The sequence below is a fragment of the Chelonia mydas genome, chromosome 3, assembly GCF_015237465.2.
Source record: "Chelonia mydas isolate rCheMyd1 chromosome 3, rCheMyd1.pri.v2, whole genome shotgun sequence".
Lineage (NCBI taxonomy): Eukaryota > Metazoa > Chordata > Testudines > Cheloniidae > Chelonia > Chelonia mydas.
The window spans coordinates 115,726,505-115,749,629 of NC_057851.1; the positions used below are offsets into that span (position 1 = coordinate 115,726,505).

Consider the following 23,125-nt stretch of genomic DNA (forward strand, 5'->3'; position numbering starts at 1 on the left):
AGGACTCTGATGAGTGAGCTGAGTGCTGGGGGTAGGCTGAGGAGAGTCTACCCTGGTGAGAATGAGGGTATTTTTTCACTACCTGCTGGATCGGTGGGCGGGGATCGATTTATTGCATCTAGACTCGATGCAATAAATCGATCCCCAAGCGCTCTCCCGTCGACTCCTGTACTCCAGCGCCGCGAGAGACGCAGGCAGAGTCGATGGGGGAGCGGCAGCAGTCGACTCACCACGGTGAAGATACCATGGTAAGTCGATCTAAGTATGTCGACTTCAGCTACGTTATTCATGTAACTTAGATCGTTCCCCCCCCCTCCCCCGGTAATGCACAACCAAGCAGAATACATTGTAAGCAGCAATATGTAAATGGGTCTAACATATAGGTAACATAAAGCCCAGTCTGCAAACCCTCACTCGTGCAACTATTGCCATCAAATACAGTGGGAATACTTACATGACGGTTTAGAAGATCAAAAGACCTGCAAATTACTCAGTGGAGAGAGTTGGGAGTTTCTGGTGAAAAGTCATCAAGGGCAACATCTTCCAGTTGTAGCCTTTGTTCATTATCAGCTATTCTAATACAGGTACATTGTTTGCTACAAGAAAAACCTTATGCTATTCAAAATTTTAAACAATATTTCTAAAAGCCATTTCAGTTACGTTATGTACCTCTGATTAGATTTATAAATGAGAGGTAGTGGACTCTGCAAGAATCTAAGGGCCATGCTTCAAATAGCCCTGAATGCCTCCTGCAAGCTGCTGAGCACCCTCAAATATCAGTATAGTCCCTGGATGCTTAGAATGTCCAACACACGTTTTAATTGCTTTCTTGTTAAGGATGGTCTGTTTTTACATTTATAAAATTAATATTTTTGAAACTATTTGCAGGTTGGAGATTATGGTCCTATGTGGGTTTATCCTACCTCTACGTTTGACTGTGTGGTGGCAGATCCCAAAAAAGGTTCCAAAATGTATGGCTTGAAGAGCTACATTGAATATCAGCTAACATGTACTGTAAGTGTGTGTGTGACACCGGACTTCCATTCAGTGTGTAAAGTTGGGAAGATGGGGAGTGCGGGGGGAGGGGGAGCTATGACAGTAAATAATAGCAGATAGTTTAAGGAAAAGTTACACTTTTTCCCAATTGGTAACTGTGCTATGGGTTTCAGCCCACGAAAGCTTATGCCCAAATAAATTTGTTAGTCTCTAAGGTGCCACAAGGACTCCTCATTGTTTTTGCTGATACAGACTAACATGGTGACCCCTCTGAAACCTGTATTTAAATAGTAACTATTTTGAGACTTTGTGCTAAAGCTTTACTTGAGCTAGTCAGTCACATTAACCATTTGTTGTGACTTTACTTCAGTTTTTTAAAAGATCCATCAAAAGTCAGAATTTTTTTTGCCTGTTCCACAGAACACTAATCGATCTGTCAACCACAGATATAAACACTTTGATTGGTTATATGAGCGTCTCCTGGTTAAATTTGGATTTGCCATTCCAATCCCGTCTCTTCCTGACAAGCAAGTCACAGGTAAATATTCCAGCTGTGAACTCAAAGAAAAAAATCTCACCTGATAGTGACCTTCTCCTTATTTCTCAATGGTTTTGAAAAGTGTTCAGAATAATTAATTCTTTTGGTCATGGTGGCTTGATGACAGTCTAACTCATGGCATATGTCAAGATCTGTTCAAAACTCAGATTTGATCCTTTTGCCACTGGCTGGACAACTAAGCACTACGGAGGGAGCGTGCTCAGTCTTGGTAGTGGAGAAGGTCTCATCGTTCTGAAACAACCCCGTGGACAGTTTTGGGAGTGCCATGATTCAGAGAGAGCATTATCATGACACAGGGGCCTTTCAGTTGGAAAGAGAAAAATAATAAAAGTGAAAATTGGTGTGGGGGAGAGGCAGGACCCTCAGACAGAGGGTATACCGTTGCTTTTCTGTTCATAAGTAAAATGTTACATATGGGGTTTTTAATAGTTTAATTTCACACTTGCCAAAAAAGGTCACATGAAAAGTGTTTTCTATTTATTTAACCCTCTGCCCTGATTAGTGCTACTAAACAATAACGGCTTGACACGAACCCTTTTGAAATCAATGGGAGCCTTGATTTCAATGGATATTGGATTGGACCGGACCGTCAGTGGTCTCAGCAGCTCAGTCGTCATAGTCATGTGTAATCTCAGAATCTGTGCCTTTTGGTAGAATTCTGTGGCACATTAACCAGGAATGTATTTGTTAACAAGTGCAGTGAATTGTGCATTTAGTGGAAAGTGGAGACCTATGCTGGAAGAAAACATGTAATTTCTGTTTATATTTAATTAACGCTGCTGCTTCCTTTTTTTTCTGGTGAGACTCTTACGCAGTCTTTTTTTTAAAAAAAGCAACAAACACACACGCAGGCATGCAGCCAACCATGTGGCTCTCTGTACCTCTGAAAATGCAACAGCCTCTCAGTGTGTGAAGAAAGTTGAGCATTGATGCAAATGCTGGGATAAATGCCGAGGAAATTGAAAAGTGAGGAAGTGATTTTGTTTTTGCTTAGCTAGCCTTATGCTTAGAATTGCACCAGTATTTTTATTTAAACACGTGCACATGAACTAAAAAGAACCCAGAAGACCTGATGTGTGTCTAGCTTTCATTGTAATTGGATCATAAAAGACTCAAAAGAGAATCTGGCATCTCAGTTAACCTTTTGTCTTTGGTATTCTGTGAGCAAGGGTGATTTTCTCGATTTGTGCCAAGAAAAGGGTATTTATTTCCTTTAGAAATTAGTTTAAATAAAACTTTCTTTTAAAATGGTAAATATCTTTCAGCATGCTCAGGAGGCTTCTTTCAGAGGACGGCTGGACAGAAAAAAAGCTATTCTAGACGTTAGTCTGTGGAAAGCCTGCTACTGTGCCAGCTGACTATTACTTTTGTTTAGATAAGAACTATAACAGGAATTCTGTTTTTGCTGGCTGCTATGGATTATGGATATGATTTGCAAAGGTTCCAAATAGGTTACCATTCATGTCTCCGTACACTGACTCAGACGCTACTGCAGCTTTAGTGCAGCTGCATGATAAAGCAAGTTATAGTTATGGAATATGTTTTCTCATCCTTTAGTCTTAAATTATTCTGTTAATTGACTAGATGCCATTAAGTGTGGATGTAGTTTCCTATTGTTTTGAATAGTTCTGTGCATGTCTATCAGTTAGTATTGCCAGCTCTGCTCCGTGTTTGTATCTCACCACTTGAGTTTTCTGTGGGGGTTTTAAGCTGCTGCCATAGCAACTGTGTCAAGTTTATATAGATATTTTTTTAAAAGTGTACTCCTTCAAGGACTGTTATCTACATTGCTATGTGGATCAGAGCGGTTAGTATGCTGTAACAATGCCTTAACCTTTTCAAATGTATACTATTGTGTACTATGTTGGACTCATCAAATGAAATGAGGTTTGTTTTTTCCAATTTTAACTATAAAATGATATTGTCTTTTTAATTTTAACAAAACAAAGGTAATTATCAATACACAATGGCAGAAATTACTCTCTATAAATAGTGTTTCATCAGTTACGTACTTTTAAAATGTAATAGTTTCAATGATATGTGCTAAATATCTCTGTAGTTACAAAGAGCTGGCACTTCATAAATGCCAAACTTTGCTATTCTTTGAGCTTCATCTTTTCTAGTTTGTGGGGGAAAACATCTTGGTATGTTGGTGGATACAATATTTATACATTTTGAAGAAGTGAAAAGGTATTTATTTGGTGGTGGCGGTGGGTGTTGTCTTTTGTGCAACTGCCTTCCTTGTATGAACTTGATGGATGTTGGACCTTTCAAAAGCATTATAAACATGACATATTTAACAAATAAATGCTACTCCATCTTGTTTTTACACTTTCTTCAGAAATTCATATCTGTTTCTGTTATCTTCTTGACTGAAGAACTGAATAGATTGCATTAATCAAAGGCCTGCAATTTGAGCACGCCTGTAAATTCTGTGTCTTGGGTCAACTAATTAACTATGTTCTCTGGAAAACATAAAAATGACGTGCCATTATCCTTTTCTGTTTCAAAATCAGACAAAACAAGAGAACTCTCTGAAATGTGTCTTGGCCATTATTTAAAAATAACAATCCTACTCACCAACAGCTGATGCCTATTACTCTACAGTTCTAATTTTCCAAGCTACAGAAATTACATAAAGGTAGCCATTTCGCACTCCACCAAATTTAGGTGAAAAGAGCCTGTTTTTATTTTAAAGATACGTGTGGATGTTGCTAAAGCAGAAATGTAGTAGTTATTATTCAGTATATTGCAGGGCGCTTTGAAGAAGAATTTATCAAAATGCGCATGGAGAGGCTGCAGGGTTGGATGACCAGGATGTGTCGTCATCCGGTTGTTTCAGAAAGCGAAGTTTTTCAGCAGTTCCTCAATTTCCGGGATGAGAAGGTAGGAAAAAATTCAGCCTTGTTACAGTCAGAAAAGAGAGATGAAAGAAAGGGACTTGGACTGATGAGCTCACTTTGCACAGGAGAGCGATGTTAAATTTTGTAGCCTACAGATAATGAATGTTTTGATTTCTGTCTGCCCCCCAGTGGGCAATTGACAATCTGTAAATTGCCATGTGTTTGGTAGACTTGGTTCATTGCTTAGAAGAGGAATAGGTTTGCCTAATGAAATTTTATTGCCATCTGTCCTAACAGATAGGTATTCTAAGGTAGATTTTTTTCAGAATTAGCAGAATAACAATTTCTAATTCTCCCTCCCCCTTCACTCCTCTCACACATTGTATCTCCAGTTAGTGATATTTCTGGAAGAGAAAAATAGAATGAGCAAAACTCTAATAGTAGCAGTTATCTAAAAATGGGTGAAAAAAAGACAACCCAAGGGAATTTTTGCTTTCTTTAACAAAATAAACTAATGTGCCCTTCCAAAGATTTCTGTGGCTGTTGGACTTGATCAGATCTGACTCTGCTGAACTCATTTATCGTTGGTTGACTCATCAGTCAGTGCGGTCCTAGTGATCTGTACTGTTCTGCTGCCAGAAACCATTCATTTTGCAGCAGAGCTTAGAGGTATATGGTTGTAGTACTGCATTAAAAAAGATAGAAAAAGGGGTTGACCCTGATGGTAACAAGATCAGGCAAATCTGTGGCATGATGATAGAATCATAGAAATGTAAGGCTAGAACGGAGCTTCAGAGGTCATCTAGTCCAGTCCCCTGCACTGAGGTTGGACCAAATATACATAGAACATAAGCTTGCTTCTTCAGTTCCCTTGTCCCTTCTCATTTTGTTTCTTTTTCTCTTGAGGGTAGCCCATTTGCTAAGCTCCAGAACTAGTACCAATCTGGTTATATGTTGACTGCTAGGCCTACATAACTGGCATCCTTTTTTTAAAGAAGAATTTTTTTTTAATTTAAAGTATTCATGAGCAATAAAGGCAAAATGGAGTGCATGTGTAGAGTGTACATGTATCCAGAAACTGTTCTGTTAGCTAAGATAGGGTCATGCAGTTGTCCTTTTAGCTTGTCAGCAGTTTCTGTTGCTAAAACCTGTGTGGCTGGCTATTGGCATTCTTCTGACTAGTGACATGAAATACAGAGAACTGATGCTGCAACATATCTAGGATTTAAAAAAATAATTCCAACTAAGCATTTTACAGTGGCAGTTGTCAAATCTCTGCCTGCTGCTGCTGCTTTTATTTAAACAAATATGACCAGCTGGGAAAATTATAGTAAAAAAATTAAGTTGCTCGGTCCTTTAACCAATTGGATGATGACAATCCAAAGATATCACACATTGCTGTGTGTGTGTGTATATAAGTGGAGTATAATTTTTAAAATGTAACAATTTAGATATGTGCATAATTTTTCTTTTGTAATTCGGTTATTTGATAAGTAGTTTGTGTTGTGTATATACTTATGTATTGCACAATGTATAATTCACATTTTCAACTTAGTGCTATGATATAGAAAATGAAATGCATTTTTTAAAAAAAATTGCAATTCTGTCCCTATAGAAGAATTGGCAAAACTCCCATTGAAGTTGCATTCATTGCTTAGGATATATGTTACTCTACTATGGGTAAATAGTGATGATTACACTGCACAGTATGCATTGTCCCATTGTTCTTTTGCCAAGGAATGGAAAACTGGGAAGAGGAAGGCAGAAAAAGATGAGATTGTGGGAGTAATGATCTTTTCAACTATGGAACCAGAAGCTCCTGACTTGGACATGATAGAAATGTAAGGTGGCACTCCCTTCTCTTGCACTGATACTACATGTCAGCAGTCATATTACAAAATGTTATCTCCTGATGGAAAACTACAGAACTATCCATATAACACAAATTTAAGCTTGCATGAGTACACATACTGGTGGCATCAAAGGGCTTCTGGCAGTAGGTCACTGAGGTGAAACTGAAAAATGGTAGCTTTCTCATAAAGTGATCTTAATTTAAGATTTGGTGGAGACCTTTCCAAATCTGTTAGAACTCTGACACAATAAAAGGATATTGCACAGAGATCTGCACATGCAGGATCGAAGACCAGATTGAAGGCAGATCCTAAAAGAACTTTTTTGCAACTAACTTGAATCGGAGTTGATGAGCACTGGCAGAATATTAGCGCAGAAGCCTGCAAGCATGGCAGTTAAATGGTCTGTTTTGTTCTTTATTGTGGCAGTTCTGAATCATTCCAAAGCAACTAAATGTATCCAAAAAAATTTAATGTGAGGTAGACAGTCCTGTCAAACAAGACAAACAATCCTGTGCATAAAATGGAAAAGATAATGTTTAATTCATTCAGCAAAGCGTTCTGATGGGAGGGACCTGCAGAAATCTATTACAAATGAGGGAAGAGTGACTTAAATTATCAGACTTTTAAAAACTTTTTAAAAAAGTTATATAAAAAATTGGGCAAATTCTATATAAGTGTAAAGGAATGTGCGCGCGCGCGCACACACACAGACTTCTCTTAGCTAACCTTAGGGTGATAAATTGGATTTGCTTTGCAGTTCCTGTCTTTAATTCCCATAATCTTGTTTTAGAAAGACAAATGAGGAGATATGTATGATTTGCTTGCCATCTCCCATATGAGGCCTATGCTGAGTATTTTGTGGGTAAAGCAACGTCATTGTGGTACATAGCTATTACTCCATCTATATTCAAGGAAACAGTCCTGCCCTAGCAGAGAAATGGACTTCTAGGTCTCTTCCATTTCAAAATCAGTTGTTAATCGTCAACCTTAATTATGTGCTTAAATACTGTGGTATCAATGTGGTACAAAAACCCTTGGTACTAAATAGATTTCGTGTGTGCATGAGAGAATGATGTGATGATAAAGCTCCAGGAGAATTGGTTTCTAAAAATATTATCAAGAGGCATAACATTTCTCATCTGTCAGGAAAGAGAAATGATGAGGCTGTAAGGTGTTAGGGCCTCTAAGTTAGGAAGCTTATTATTTGTTTTTGTTTGAAGTGCAAGTCTCAATCTATGTACATGCCATTCATAATATATCTTTTAATAATGGGAATAAAAAATAGTAGGTTTGTATGCCTTAATTCATAATATTTCTGTGAATTATCTCCTTTAATAGAAGAAAGTAGGTGGTTATAGGGCAACTTCAAAAATACTTAACAAAAAATGTATTTATTCTGGGGCTTACCACTCTGATTTTTTCATTAGCCATTCTTTTCTCAACCATTCTACCCTATTAATCTCTCTCAACAGACACCATGGTAGAAAATCTGCCAATCAACAAGGCATCTATTTTAAACTAATTCAATCTAAAGTACTCTTAAACCAACTTAATTGCCCACATAAGGGGCTTGCACTTATAACTTAAACCTATATTACTTATTTGTAAGTTAAATCAGTACAACTTTTGTGTTTAGACAAGACTTAAGTCTTCTGAACATTTATTTCCTGGAAGGGAGTCAGATCACACACTCATGGCATATGGGTTAAATCTCACTTTATATTTATCCTAATTTCAACATTTTTTTCAGTAGAGTCCATAGGGATGTAAATATATATCTTTCTCTGTTGGTTTAGTCTCCTGTCCAAGGTAAAAGTATTGACACTTCATTTCTGCATATTTTATTTTCATTATTATATTGTAAGTCAGTCTTCCCATTAAGTGAAGTCCAAATCATTTAGATCACCTTTCACTGAGGATCCTAAAAACATGTGGCCTAATTCTTGAAACAATTACTTCTATACCTATTCTCATTCTCACATGTAGTCCTATTATAATTAATTGGGTGGCACATAAACAGGGTAACTTTTTTTTTTTTGGAATGCGGGCCTTATTTTTTGTTATCGCATTCTTCAGTGTTTGGAACTTTGCATGAAAATAGGATCTAGGCTTTTTAAGAGTTACGCTGTTTCATTGTTTTTCCTGTTTAAAGTCACAGAAACTTCCCCAGTTACAAGTTGGGATATTGCAAACAAAGAATCGACATTTCAGGGAGAAACGTCTAGTAACCTAAGCCCAAAGCTGGGATCTAGGAACCTTTGAGATCTAGTCTCAGCTCTTCCAATGACCCAGTCTGTGATTTTGACCAAGTCACTTAACCTCTTGCTCTGTGTAAAATAGAGATGATGATAATTACATCATAATGGTCTCGTGGGCACTAGATAAAACATGGTATAGTTGGGAAAAATTTTAATGAAAATGTTAGGACATTTATAGAGCTACTCTGTTAATTGCTCAGCGCATTCCTGTGTGTACAGTGCTATATAAATAAGTATGGATATTTTAATGCAGATATCCTTAGTAAAATGAAAGAGAAATACATAAATTGGAATCCAGGCAGATTGTTTTTGAGCACAAAATATTTGCATTTCTTCCATGAGATATCAGCAGCTCTTTATCCTAAATCATTTAGTCATCTTCAGGTTGAGACTATATTTGTATTCTCCCTGAAGAGGTAGTCTAGTTTTGACGCTGATTTGCATATCAGATTCACTCTTTGTAGACTGGTCTGGTGTGAGTATCGGATATAGCTGCTGTTTTTGTGTGTACCATCATTTTAAGAAATCAGACTTCCATTGTTTTAATTCTTCACATTTATATTTTTAAAAAATGTATAGCTAGTGCACTAGGGGTACATTTTCTTCACAAAATTTAAAATACAAAACAGCAATGATCATATATCCTTTATATGCGAGACTGCCATAAAGGATAATGTTTTGGATTAGCTATGTAAACCTTGCCTTATTCATAAGGATCCACAGCAAGAATGATAATCCAGTAGCAGACTCCTTTTAAAGGATGGAAAGTATAACGAAGCATCAGGCAAAGGACCTGGAGTGAAATTCTGGCCCCGCTGAAGTCAGTGGCAAAATTGCCATTGACTTTGGGGGGCCAGGATTTCACCCCACTCTTTTACTAGTTCTGTGAGATGCTTAACACACTCTTGGGCGTTGTAAAAGTTATTATTTATAATAGTCATGTAGTTGTTCAAAAGTCCATTGCATCAGTTTAAATGCCAATTGTAGCAAATTGGAACAACTCTGTATCTGTCTGTAATGGGATTGCCCTTATTCCACAGAGAACAGAAATGTGATGCAGTAGGCAGATTTACTAAATCCATGGATGATGGAGTTAAAGAGTTGCTGACAGTGGGACAAGAACACTGGAAGCGTTGTACTGGACGTAAGTGTCACTTGGAAACTTTACAAGTTTAAGTCCTCTCTGCCTTGCTTTTTTATTGCTATTTAGATATATTTGTGTATTTATTATTTAAATTTGAAATGTATTTAAGTCTACTGAATTTGAGAACATCCTAGGTTATGATGAAACCATACACTGAAAATTACTAGTAAGGCATACAATGCTAAAAAAGATAGCACCTTAAAAGCACATTATGTTCTTTCCCTTTTCCCCTCCTTCCCCGACTCCAATGTTACTACACCTTAACTAAATTTCCTGAGTTTATAACACTTGGTTTGGACATAATTGCAACATCTCTGTATTGTATTTTACCCTAAATTATTAATATATGCTCTCAACAATAACTACATCTTAACATGATTATTTCCAGATAAAAACTATTATTTTAAAGCTCCAGAATGCTTATTACTATAGTTAATCTTATTATACTCAAAAGACAACTACTTTGGATTCCTTGTTTACTACAAAAATATGGGGCAGGGACCTAATACAATGGAGTCCTGGTCTATTGTTACTGCAATATAAAACAATATAATAATAAACTAATAAGTGGCCAGCTGAGAAAATGTTTTAATATTTATGAACAGAAATTATTACAACAATAGTGGAATATAGTTAATATTTTTCCATTGCAGTGAAATTCCGGTTAACCAAATGTCCATTATATCCCCACCAGTTGCACTGAAGAAGAAACTTAATATCTATAGAATTCAGGAACTGCATAAACTAAAACACACAAACCGCTGCCTTTTTTTTCCCTCCTCCTTCAGTATCTTGGATGGAAGAGGAGACAAGGCATGGAACAGAAGTTCCTGGTTCTGTCTCCATGCCCTGTTCTTTTGTTGTTTTAGCAGTCCCCGTCTCCTCTTTTTGCTTGAGTGCAGTGCAGCTCCATTCTTGCAGGGTTGGAGTGCCACAGGAGTTGGAATTTCAGGGATCCCTAGATATCTGAATCCAGCTTATCCAAAAGTTCTTGGCTATCCCTTTAGTCCTTCTTTTTTATATATTCACTTTCATAACATATTTAAAATGACACATGGTGGTAAAAGGAAATATTGGAAATACAAATTTTCTTTGTTGGAGTGGCCACTTTGTCATAAATTCACACTGCCATTGCTGGGGATTGCATAGGTCTCAAAACTGAATGGCAATGCCTTGGCACACTGAAGAAAATTGAGGATGGAGTGTTGGATTAATGGGGCATACAGAGGGATAGTACTGTGAATGGTACACAATGCATAGGAAATGCCAGTCCCAAGAAACAAAAATTAAAACGTGATGCATCAAATAATTCTTAGCAAGAATTCTACTAACGAAGGTATTCTAAAGATACTAATAGAGAGACCCACTGTATGGTGTAAAAAGGCATTTACCTTGATCTGAACACTAAAATGTCAGAGCAATTGAAAACTACTTAGTTCCTCTTTTATCCACACAATACACTTCTCCAAATACAGATAATTAAAAACAAAAATGAAAAAGCAAACATATCTCAACTTCTGACTCTTTCTATAATGGACAGCTCATACAAGCAAAAAATTATTTTCATTTCAGAGATTACATCAAGCCTTTGAGTCTATAGTATATGAATTATGCATGCTGTTTATAATTTTAAAAATTCAGCCATAAACCACAGCAATTGTAACCTCATTGTGAAGAAATAATTTGTGCATGCATGGCTGTGTAGACATAATAGAACACCAAATTGTATAATACACATACAAGTGCATTTTGTTAGCCTTATAATTGTATGCAATGTTGTTAGTTCCTACTTTAAGTATTAAATTTTGAAACCTTGATAGCTATCTTTTTAAGAGGGTTCTTTTTTCTTTTCTTTTTTTAAGAATATTATGAAGACCTTTAACATTGCAGCTAATACAATTTCTTAGTATAAAAGGTTGTGTCTTCATGTTACTAACTGCAGGTCAAGGATATATCACTGAAACAAATTTATTTTTAAAAGGCTCACTTAAGAAAAAAAACTCTCTGTACTCCTGGAATGCATTTGTATAGGTTGTATGAATATGAATTTAGAATAAGGTGACGCCCTCCCCAGTTTTGGGGTTCATTTAAACACAAAATATTCTGGTTTCTTCACAGAAGAAATGAAGGAATGCTTTTAAGTTTCCATGGTAGGGGACATTTCACCTGAATCAAGCTTTTTAAACACATTTGTTGCTTTAGATAAACAAGTATGGACACATATGGTGACCTTTTCAGTTCTTTCCTCAAGATGCAATGGCAAAGTGTTCTTAGAAAAGTGGGGGGTGGGGTGGGAGGGGAGTAGGAGTGGGGTGTGTGTGTGTAACCTGTATATGATATTGAGAGAGATATAGACATACACATGCACAATATGTCATGTTCATTATATACATGGAGACAGATACATAGATTGTATACACAGAGACAGATCCTTATTTGGTGTGTGATTTTTAAAATATGTACTTACACACAGTTATATTTTAAAATAAGTGAAATAAGGTTTTTATCTTCATGAGTTTGGAATGGCTAATTATTCAGGTATGGATGTGCAATACTACCCTTTGTACGAATACTATTGCATCTCTTTGAGCTAACTATAGGACTAAATTAAGACAGTATTTTATCTTTTTAATTAAAGATTCATAAAAGGTAATACATACATATGACTTACGGTGGACTTCTAGAATATTTTCCCCAAAAATAAATGTTTAATATTGAATAGCTGTTTTGTACCAGAAATGCTGTATAATTCAGTGAAAGTGTAAAACAGTATTTACGTTTTTACTTATTTTTTTTCTTCAGCATTACCTAAGGAATATCAGAAGATAGGAAAAGCCTTACAGAGTCTGGCACTGGTTTTCGGCACCAGTGGTTACCAAGGTACTTTATATATTCATTTGCACTGTTCTTTCATCTTAAGAAATATTATGTCTAAAGTGTCCTGTTATACAACATTTTGCTGTCAAAATGTTATATTATTTTGGGACCTTTTAATTTTTAAATCTCAGTATAAGCAACATTTTCCTTATCTATTTGTATTGACTGAGTACCCATATCTTAAAGTTTCAAATGGCATGACATGTTTACAAAAGGAATGCAAATGAGAATTCAGATCCGAACATATCTTACAATAATTTTTGTTTAACTTGAGGTATTTACAGTGGCAGTCTGATCTAATACTAATGTGTAACATTGTCATTGATCTAACTGACAATCTACTGAAGCATGTCTTTTATGACCAATACTTGTGTGTTACGTTACTGAAGAAATGTGTGGATATAAAAACATCGGTCATCACAAAAGTATAGGGTGACATTTTAAAACCATTTTTTGTAATTAACTGGATTATGTTCACCTGGTTTGGAGACACTTTGATTTTTTTTTTTCTTCAAAGAGCCCTATCTACACAATTAATAAATGGAGACTGTCATGTTGGGTCGTAGTGAGGAGGAGGGAAAGAGGCGTAAGATGAAAACTAATCAGTGGGCACTTCTTTTTGTTGGGAGTGTTTTATGCATTATCCTAAAAGAGTATCCATATTTTGGGCCAAACTTAAATTCCACTTTGGCACATTTCTACTAGGCTGATGATCACATTTTGAGGTTTCCAGTTTGCTTGTTCATTATACATACGTAACTTGCTGTTTAGAATCATCAGAGATCAAATCTGTATTTCATAATACACATTTATTAGCACAGTGCTTCTACTCCCCGTTTCTTTCCACAGGACAGGAGCAGAATTGCTGGCTACATTAAATATAGTCACTCAAATTCTGCTAGTGTTTCTGCAAGCAATGTGCAGAAAAAATTCTTCAACATGATGAAGAACCTCATTGGGTCACTCTCCTGTGTGCCCCTTCTTCCTCCCAAATTCTCAGACCAAAATTGGAATCTGTCTCAGATTTCATCCCAAAATGAACCTAAAGATTGGGGTTTTTTTAACCTAGAATGTTCTCACTGAGTTTTAAAACTATTACTTTTCTTTCAGATCACTTTATTAACTGGCATTTTACAGACATTCTGAATTTTTTTAGACCTTTGATTTAGTAACTTATTCCAACTGGGATTTTCTGCTTGGTTACTACTAATTAGTTCCTTGCTTCGTATCCTTCTATAAACTCTGCCTCTTAACTCTGATTCCATTTTAACTTGTGATTTGAAATTAGCTTCTTTGCTGTGGGTGTATGTCCTGTATTTTTATGTTCTTCTGTACCATACTTGACGTAGACCTTAAATATGTAAAGTGCTCTGCATACAAATTCGGGCTGGAGCCAAACAAAACCTGTAGCATGAATCTTTGGGAAGAGACTGAAACGTTACTTTGGTAATTATAACACACATTCTTTTACCAGGGTAAAGGGAAAACAAAGAATGTGGCTTTAAAAGCTAGGATGCAAACTTGCAGATCAGCCTTACGAAGGAACCTGGTCATTTGATTTTCAGCATCTTTGAATGGTATGGAAAATAGAGACCATGGTAATTGGGAAGTAGGCAGGGATATTTCCCTTTGCTACTCCCTTAGGCATACCTGGTTGCACCCTAGTGTCTTGCTAAGAGAAATTGCTTCCTTCCAGTTGATTATCCTCTGTCCTGATCCCGTATATTTTACTACTTAATACACCTGGTACAACAGTCTGTTTTCCTTAAATTAAGTATATGGGATTCTTCGCTTCAAAATTCACTTCTCAAAAAAAAAAAAAAAAAAAGACCGAACAAGTGGAGTACACAAATTGCTTTAAATCTCTTCTTCACTACTAGTCATTCAGCTGTCTGCTGTTAGTGTGCAATCTCATGTGATGTCTGGTTTGGATGCTGTTATTCTGTGATTGACTGGACATGCAGAAGAATGAGGACATAGACACATGAATGGATTTAAAGCAGCAGGCTGCTGCTTTAACTTTAACTTTAATATTAAAGGGGTTGCTGAGACACTTCCCCTCCCATCCACAAAGTTGGTTAAATGGCTTCACGCTGTATAGCCGAAGAATCAGAATTGGCTCCCTTACCCAACCCTCCACCACTCAATTCATGAGTCAGCCCAGTGCTGAATCCATCACCCTCCCCCCTGTGAAGAGGAATGATAGGATAGATGAGTATGTGAAGACTTAACACCTCGTCTCACCCCACAGGCTTGTGGAGTCCACCAGTCCTTCCTGGGTCCCCTACTCCTGTTTATCCTCAGAGCTCTCCCCTGGCAGCCATTTACAGAGATGCCAGCAAATTGTTTGGTTGCATTCTTCCCCCTACCCCCCAACTGTCTGGCAGCTAACTCTTGTCAAACCTGGTCTTTCTTTTTGATAGCTCAACCACATACTGGATCCTTTATCAGATAAGTGGACTCTTTTCCCTCCATGGTTAAGGGACATCATTCCTGCTCTCTTTGACCATCATCACAGATCCAAAAGAGGCAGAAAGACTGGCAGCTTCTTGTTTCATGGTTCTCCTGATCAAATCTATTTGTGCATGTCTGCCAGCTCTGACACATCTGCCTTGTGAGTGTTTCTGACCAGACCAACCTGGTCCTTGGCCATAGCTATGTAATCCACCCTAAATCCCACTGACTGTTAATTTTCGAATTGAGCCTGGTGCAAGTACTAAGATAAGTCTTCCCTAATGGACTATCGGCATGCTAGGCAATGTGAAATGTCCACAGATCAGTGCAAGAAAGAGAGACAGGAATGTCCCATAACATGCTGCTCTTGCCAAGCGGGTATAGAGACCTTTGGCTCTGAAGCCCAGCTGAGACCAGTCTGCTGATGTAACCACTTGCTTATCAAGCCAGTGTACCATTGAGTACCCACTAATCCAGAGAGCTACATTAATTCTGATTTCCCCTAAAAATGAGAAACAGGATTTAACATATGCTCCCTACTTGCTCTGCTGACTCCTCCATCGCGTAGACATAGGCTCTCTAACGTCTTACCTTCAATAGCCTGAAACATCCAAAAATCCATGCCCATGGAGGCTGCACCAATCCTAAAGAGAGTATGTGCTGAATTTACTTTATTGAGCCCCAGGTAAGAATCTCTTTCTGATCATACAGCAAATTGAGATCTTGTAGTTCACTAACACGCCCAAATACGCATGCACAAAGCCTGCCTCATGCATATGCAGAGGCAAGCACACCCTCCAAGTTTTCACTCGATACACCCATTCATCCAGGTGTTCCTTTAACATGATCCTGTGTGCTGTCTGATCTATTTTGGGAATCGCTGCTATAGGAACACAGACCCTTGTCTGAGCCATGCACCAGCCAGTTCCAGAGTACTCCCGTGGCACAGGGACAACACTGCAGTACTTGTGGCATTCTTCGGTGTAAAGGAAAGGAGGCTTAAATAAAACGGCTTTCCCTCTACAATGGCAAAGTATAGGCAAGGCCCTAACTAAACCAAATCTGAGTGGCTATGGGGGTGCCTGACCTGCATGCTGGGTCCTCTCACCCTGGGCAAGTTTCCCTAATAAAACTCCCCACATTATTCTGCAAATCCTGTCAGCTAGCAACAAACGGACTGGCCCCATGGTGGATGCTGCCAACCTGTGGTGCACTAGTCACACCACTTATCTCACCACCAGGAGTTTTTGGCAATGGGCCAATCCTGAGCGGATGCCTTTCCTAACTCGGAACTCAATGAAACCTGCCGTGAAAACCTAGAATGTCTTTGAGTCAATGGAGTTCTCTGCCAGTGTTTAAGGCTGTCAGTAGCTATGGTTCCACAGAGAACAGGGTGTTGGTAACCAGTTTTGACTGGCAAACAGCATTAGTTACCAGAATCTGCCCTTCTGAAATTGAGAGCATTGGCAAAACCAGTATCAATACAAAGAATTTGTCTTGTGGTGAAAAGATATTTAATAACAGTGCAACACACAGGCGTATAACCTCTGCATTAGCTGCACAGACTTTACTAACTGGCAGCTAATGTGTACACCCATTTCAAGTCACCCCTTAGGCCACTTTTGAATACATCAATCCTCTTGATAATGTAAAACCTGAGTTAACACCAAATGTATCTATGTATCTCCAGTTGGCTTGCTAATATGACACTATATTGAACTCCTTCAGGAATTCCCCCCCATTTCTCCTGCCCCACCCTCCTCTCATATCTTGTTTGTTACAGTGACAAACAAGGGCTGTTTAACACCTGTGGGGGCAGCTACTAGGTTTTCACAGAATGCCCTGCTGGGCATTTCCACCTTACAGTCAAATTTGGATCCCTTAGGATCATCTGTAACTGTTCTTTAGTGGGTTTGCTGCTTTTAAGAACTTTTAGTTCCCTGAATCAATACCCATAAGCCCTCTAATTATCCCCAGGGAGGAGGGATCCCTTCTGCTATGTCTAATTCTATGCTAAATATGTCAGTTGTTGCATGTGAATCCTTTTCTCTTTCCTTTATGGTTAAAGGGAACCCCAAACATCCTGCCATCTGCTGAAAGGTTCCATGTAGCTGGACACACTCACCTGGCCCATATCTCCTTTAGTGAACAGGAAGCTTCAAATAGTAATCAGTTGGGGTAAACACACTGCACAAATAACAGCTCATTCCCGCATTATACAAAACCGTTCAAAAGCTGGGTGTGATATGGACAGCTCCTGGGCAGGGCCATATCTGAGTAATAACAACCCTTAATCTGAAAAATCACACAGACTAAAGTCTTAGTTCTACCCTCAGGCAGATTCACCCCTAATTCACCCTTTGTCAGTTGAGCACCCCGGCCACATTTATTTTAACCTTGCACATAAAAGCATTTAATGAGGAGTAGCAGACCAAGCACAATAGAAGATTCACTAAGGAGCCTTGATGAATAAAACAGTATTCCTGTGAGGCCCCACCTGTAAAGGGAATAACCAAAGATTTGGCATTGGAACTCCTCCTACTTTCCCACCAACTTCAGCTACAAATTCTTGTTTGTGTTTGGCCCTAACCACGTGGTCCAGCCCCCAATTTGGCTTTAATTTCTTGGCCCAAATGTGAACTCTCTCCCAGAATGAGGGATTAAAAACTTGCCCATTAACATCTGACCTGTCTGCCCTATTGGAATAAACCAGTGTATCTAATTTAATGGAGATGGGGATTTTTGTAACATTGCCATATCTATCTCCTGGTCCTGCCTTGGACTTGAGGATCACCCTCCTTTCCCCTGAAATGAGCTTTTCCTCTATCACTGAGTGCTATGGGGGCCTCCAAACATTTGCTTAATTTTGCACAAGGAATAAAAACATTTCCTTCTCCCTTGTATTTTGTGCTTTCCTATCACTGAAAGGATCATGTGAACCAGCTTGGTTGGGATAGAGGCAAGACCTCATGCCCTCTGCTGATGGTAGCCTGTGGAACCCCTTCTGACACCACTTGTACCTTGCCATCTTCCACACCCTGATTCCTCTCTAAAGAGGTGGGTTGGGATGCCCTATCACCACCCTATAGCTGTGCTATGCTCTGCTCCACTCTCCCCAGCTCCAATCCATGAAGGTTTCTTGGATGCATTATGGACAAGGAAGAGGAAAGTGAGGAGCAGTCCTTGATAACCTTGCCCACCCAATCAGAAATACACATGCATATACCCTCCCTTGCTAAGATGGGAAGGGGCAAATGTTAGCGTTCTGAAAAGCCAATCAACTTGTGATACTCTTCTCTCTCTCCCCCCCCCCCCCCCGCCCTCATTAGAAGCACGACCCAGAACTTCCTTTTCTAATTCAACCAGTGCTCCATTCTGTCTCAAATATAGCCCAGGAGAAAGGTACCTAAACAGCAGCTTGTCTTTATGTTCAGAAAGATTCCCCCGTGCAGTTATGGAATTGCAAAACTAGGAAATTGCAGTCCTTGAAAATTTTCCCTGTAGTTCAAGCCTCTGAAGGGATCTCCTCTGAATTACATATCTTGAAGTCTTTTATTGTGAAGGTATCTACCTTCAAAATTATTTCAGAACTCCAGGCAGGCAGAAAATGGCATGACTAAACATTTTTAAAACATTGGAGAAAGAGAAACATTTTTCAGACACCATTCTTATCAAAGTCCAGAAATTCAGATATTACTCAAGTTCTGCAGCTTATAGCAGTGCACATCTGGGAGCTCTCCAGTTTCTGAAATCACGCTAATGAAACAGTCTGAACATTGGATCTGATTGCCACTCTGTCTTCCTTTATTTCCTCTCCTCCTTTAGGACATACCCTGACTTTAATATCTCTCCCTCTTCTTAACACTGATCAGTTCACACAGGTGAGACAAAGCAGCTGCTAAATTTCAAATTGGTTCTTTTAGTAAAAATATGACTCATAAATTAGTTTTATTCTGGTGCATCTCTTCAGTTGCCAAACATTAAGCCCTTGCTATTAATAATAGGTTCTGTCTTTAGTAAATAAGATCTTCAGAAAATGGAGAAATACCCCTATATTCAATGTATTTGTATCCATAATAATACTGTCAAACCATTTGTCAGGCCAAAAAAAAGGAGATAGTTGGGATCCCTTTTCATGAGAAGGGGATAGTGTGCAGTTGCTCTTATATAATGCTTACTGGTAGCCTGCCAGATATGCTCCACCAGCTCATTTTCATAACTCTCCGTTGGCCAAGAAGACTTGAACAAGCTAAGGCCAGGATGGAAAATCATTACAATCATTCTTTGGGAAGACTCAAAAATGCCTTAAGAAGAATTTCATGGTTATTACTCTTTGTTCTGCGTAGTGCTCTGAGTGTTACCAGCTCATACAGTATTTGGTATTTTTCTTAAAGCCCCAGTTCCGGGAGGCATGCAATCGTGAGAATCTCAACCTTTATTTTAAAAACAAGTCTCTAGTCCTCATGGTTGAAGAGCAAAGTTTGAAAATGTGACTGAAGTGTATCCTAAAGGCTTAGAAACCAGATGGCAAAGAAGAAATAACCCAAAATGTGTAGGGTGGGTTTTTTTGTTTTGTGTTTTGGGGGTTTTTTTTGGAAATCTCATGATTTTCCGGGGCCTGATTCATTACTTTTGAATGCTTGGGATTAGCAATACTGCTAGTTAGACCATCAAAGAAAAGTCATTATATTTATTAACTGCGAGACACATCTTTTTAACTGTAGGGTTTTGGTTTTTTTGTTCTCCTAATTTTAATAAAATGTGTCTACACAGGTTCTTCCCCTGCTTTAGTCGGCTTATCTTACCCTCTGACAATCCCTATCCTTCCTTATAAATGCAGTAATTAAATATTTTAAAAATAGGTGTTATATTAAATATTAAAAATATTAAATATTAATAAAAATGTTAAACACAAAGCGCCGGTCACTGTAGTTAACTTGTGCAAGGTGAATGCCGAATATGTAAATATGCCTTTTTATCATGTTAGTAATTTAAAAGCCATCCCCTCGCTAATGATACCAGTATACCAGAATTGAACAATGTTTGCTCCCTTTCTCTTTTGTATATTTTTTGTAAATATATAATAACTACAGCAGCGCACAGGCTTTCATTACTCAAAACTAGCCTGATTTTGAAATCCATTTGTTTATTCAGCAACTGTATTTGTGAATTTGTTACTCCACCTTAATTTGAAATATATTTTTAGGAGAATCTGATCTCAATGAAGCAATAACAGAAGCGGGAAAAACGTATGAAGAAATTGCCAGTCTGGTGGCAGAACAGGTATAAAAACTCTAATAGAATGCAAGTCAATCCAATATACATTACACGACAACATACAATGGGATTTGATCACGTTTTCCTTCTGCTCTGACTTTCTTGCAGAGTTACTTAATACATTTTTACATCCATAAGAAAATCAATATTTCAAAATTGCCTTATAATTTAAGTTTTTTAATAACTTTACTCCTGGAGACATTCTGCGCAAAAAAAAAATGAAAAATTTCTGTGGATAATATTTTAAAATTCTGCAAATTTTATTTGTCAAAATAATATCACCACATAATCACACCGGTTTCAGTTATTTTGGTAATTATTTCAAAATACCTGTCAGCAAGTAGGTCTGAAACAACTCACACTCACACACTCACACTCACACACTCACACTCACTCTCTCTCTCCACACTCCTTGGGCGGGGGGGGGGGAGAGAGAGAGTTAAAGAAACTCCTATGACAACCCAGTTTGTTTCTCTGTCCCCTTCTCCCCCCTGCCCCCCGCCGAGCCCAGCTACAGGGCCCCTCCCTGCCCAGATACCAGAAACCCCTCCCCCCACAGAGCCCAGGGATCCAGAGGGAGAAACAGCCTGATGCTTGGTCCCAGGCTTGCATGGAGTTTCCCTGCACACTGCCATCTCCGTCCCTCGGGGCATGCTGGGAACTGCAGCTGCTAGGAACCCTCTAGCTCCCTCCCTCCCTTTCTCTCCCCTCTCCCCCCCCCCCCAAACACACACACAGCATCTTCGATGTACAAGCTGGGCTCTGCCAGGTCCACCATCCCCTAGTGGCAGCTAGCAGCACTGCAGCCCACTTCTGCGGGGGAAACCAAATTCTCCACACTCAACATTAAATTCTGCATTGCGCATTGGCACAGAATTCCCCCAGGAGAAATAACTTGCATTATAAATTATTTCTCTTCTCTATGTCAGCTGAAAGAATGATGCTAGAAAAGGATCTCCTTTGTATCAGACATCTTGGCCTTCAATAGATCAAATTGATTATCTCCACAACTGATTAAATGCGACTTTGTGGTGTCAGCACAGGCTGTCTACTAGGTCTCCCACTGTTACTAATGCCATTAAGCAATGATGGGAAATTTTTCAAAAACTTTCTTAGTATGGACAGTGGCTTGGGTCTAGATCATGCTGCCCCTCATATGTATTGTTTTGTCTCATTACTTCATTGGGTTTAACTTTTAAGTCCCTAATTTTAAAAAATGGATCCTGTACCTGCCTCAGTGTTCAGGCCTTAAATTTGGCTTTGTTTAGGACCTGCTGACTGTTCATGTAATGCTTAATCTCCAGAGTCCAAAGTTATTTTCAAATCCATCGTTACATTAGGAAGTGATTTGTTTTTTTAAAACACCTTAACTTTTTGAAAGTAATAGCTGGTTGGGTACATTTATCTGCACTGTATTTGTGGATAATGATTTGTTTTGTCACTGCTGTGGTTGGAAAAACTCTTCAGTGGAACCTTGAGATTACTAGCTACAATAATTTAAGTAAAATATGGAACACAAGCTTTTTAAAAGTGGCATTGAGTGTTTACCCTATTGATTTTATGTTCACTGAGGCCCCCGAACTTCTGTTCCCTGATATAGCCTTATATATTAAAAATAATGGGACAATCTTCACTGCCTTTACATGTATTCCAGCTAAAGACTGGACATTAAAGTGTGTTTAAAATCCATAAATTCTTGTCTTTATCTAGAACTAGTTATCTTTACATTGGGTGGCAGCGAATTTTAAATACAATAACCTTTTTCTCATGTTATAATTTTTTTTTCTTTTGCCTCTGGATATTTTTTTGGCCTTACAGCTCTTGTTCAATATGTGTAACTTTCTATTAAATTCTGACATTAATATGACATAAATATTTCTTTCTTAATAATTGCTGAATTCTCTTTATTAGCCAAGGAAAGATCTCCATTTTCTGATGGAAACTAATCATGAATACAAGGGATTTCTTGGTTGCTTCCCTGACATTATAGGAGCTCACAAGGTAACTGTTTTTGGGGGTGGGGTAAGGATGGGAGAGGAGTTCACAGGATAGATGAAGTTGGGGGCATAGTGGGGAGTAAAAGGGAGGGATGTGCATGTGTAAAATCAATACTTTGCTTGTCCTGCACTCAGATATTTAATTTGCCCATACTCCTAATGTCCGTATTGCTGGAAACCTGTAGGAAGATAGCAACGGAATCTTTGCAAATGAGAAATTCTCAGGGGAGGAGGGGATTTTTTTTTTTGAAGGCCTTTTTCAAAACTATTGTTCTTTTAGCAATAATCATGAAATTTCTAGCTTTTCATCAGCATTTATTCAACCTTAAAAGTAGTATATACTGGTGGAGGCTCGTAATGTCCTTTACCTTTATACAACTAATGAAGCTAATGTGACCATCTGATATAAGAATAGACCAATATTAATACAGAAAAAATTATAGTATAAAGAATTGTATGAGCACAAAAAAGGGGCTCATTCTAAGTAGCTGATTTGCCAGGCACACCTTAATTCTCCCACAAATAAAGTACAAATGACTAAATATTCCTACTAGTCAAAGGCTACATAAACGTCATTAAGTCACTGATAGTAAATGGGTCCTTTTGGGAAATAAGTTCTCTTGAAGCAGTTTACATTGCACAAATCTTGGATGAATAGATAATAGGTCCTAGAAGCATTTGGAAGCTGTAAGTGTTTAGATATGGTCCATCTAGAACTCCATTATATTTTGGAAGCTTGGCCTATTATCCCCTCCTATAAATATGATTGTTAACTTTTGTGTATCAAACCCTGTTTCAGTGTGCTTGTAATCAGTGCTCATGTCTTCTGGCATTTCCCCCCACTGGCATAATCAGAAGATATCTAAA

General features: G+C 38.2%; 1 protein-coding gene across 2 annotated transcripts in view; it reads left to right on the forward strand.

Annotated features, from left to right (window-relative positions):
- Window positions 1-23,125, forward strand: part of SNX9 (sorting nexin 9) — a 94,235-nt gene that overhangs the window by 62,614 nt on the left and 8,496 nt on the right. For both annotated transcript variants that reach the window (XM_037895053.2, XM_043544257.1), the window contains 8 exons: window positions 889-1,014; window positions 1,417-1,534; window positions 4,311-4,441; window positions 6,136-6,239; window positions 9,550-9,653; window positions 12,456-12,533; window positions 20,191-20,267; window positions 22,173-22,262. In XM_037895053.2, the coding sequence (XP_037750981.1) occupies window positions 889-1,014; window positions 1,417-1,534; window positions 4,311-4,441; window positions 6,136-6,239; window positions 9,550-9,653; window positions 12,456-12,533; window positions 20,191-20,267; window positions 22,173-22,262 (828 nt within the window). The remainder of the gene's footprint in view (window positions 1-888; window positions 1,015-1,416; window positions 1,535-4,310; window positions 4,442-6,135; window positions 6,240-9,549; window positions 9,654-12,455; window positions 12,534-20,190; window positions 20,268-22,172; window positions 22,263-23,125) is intronic.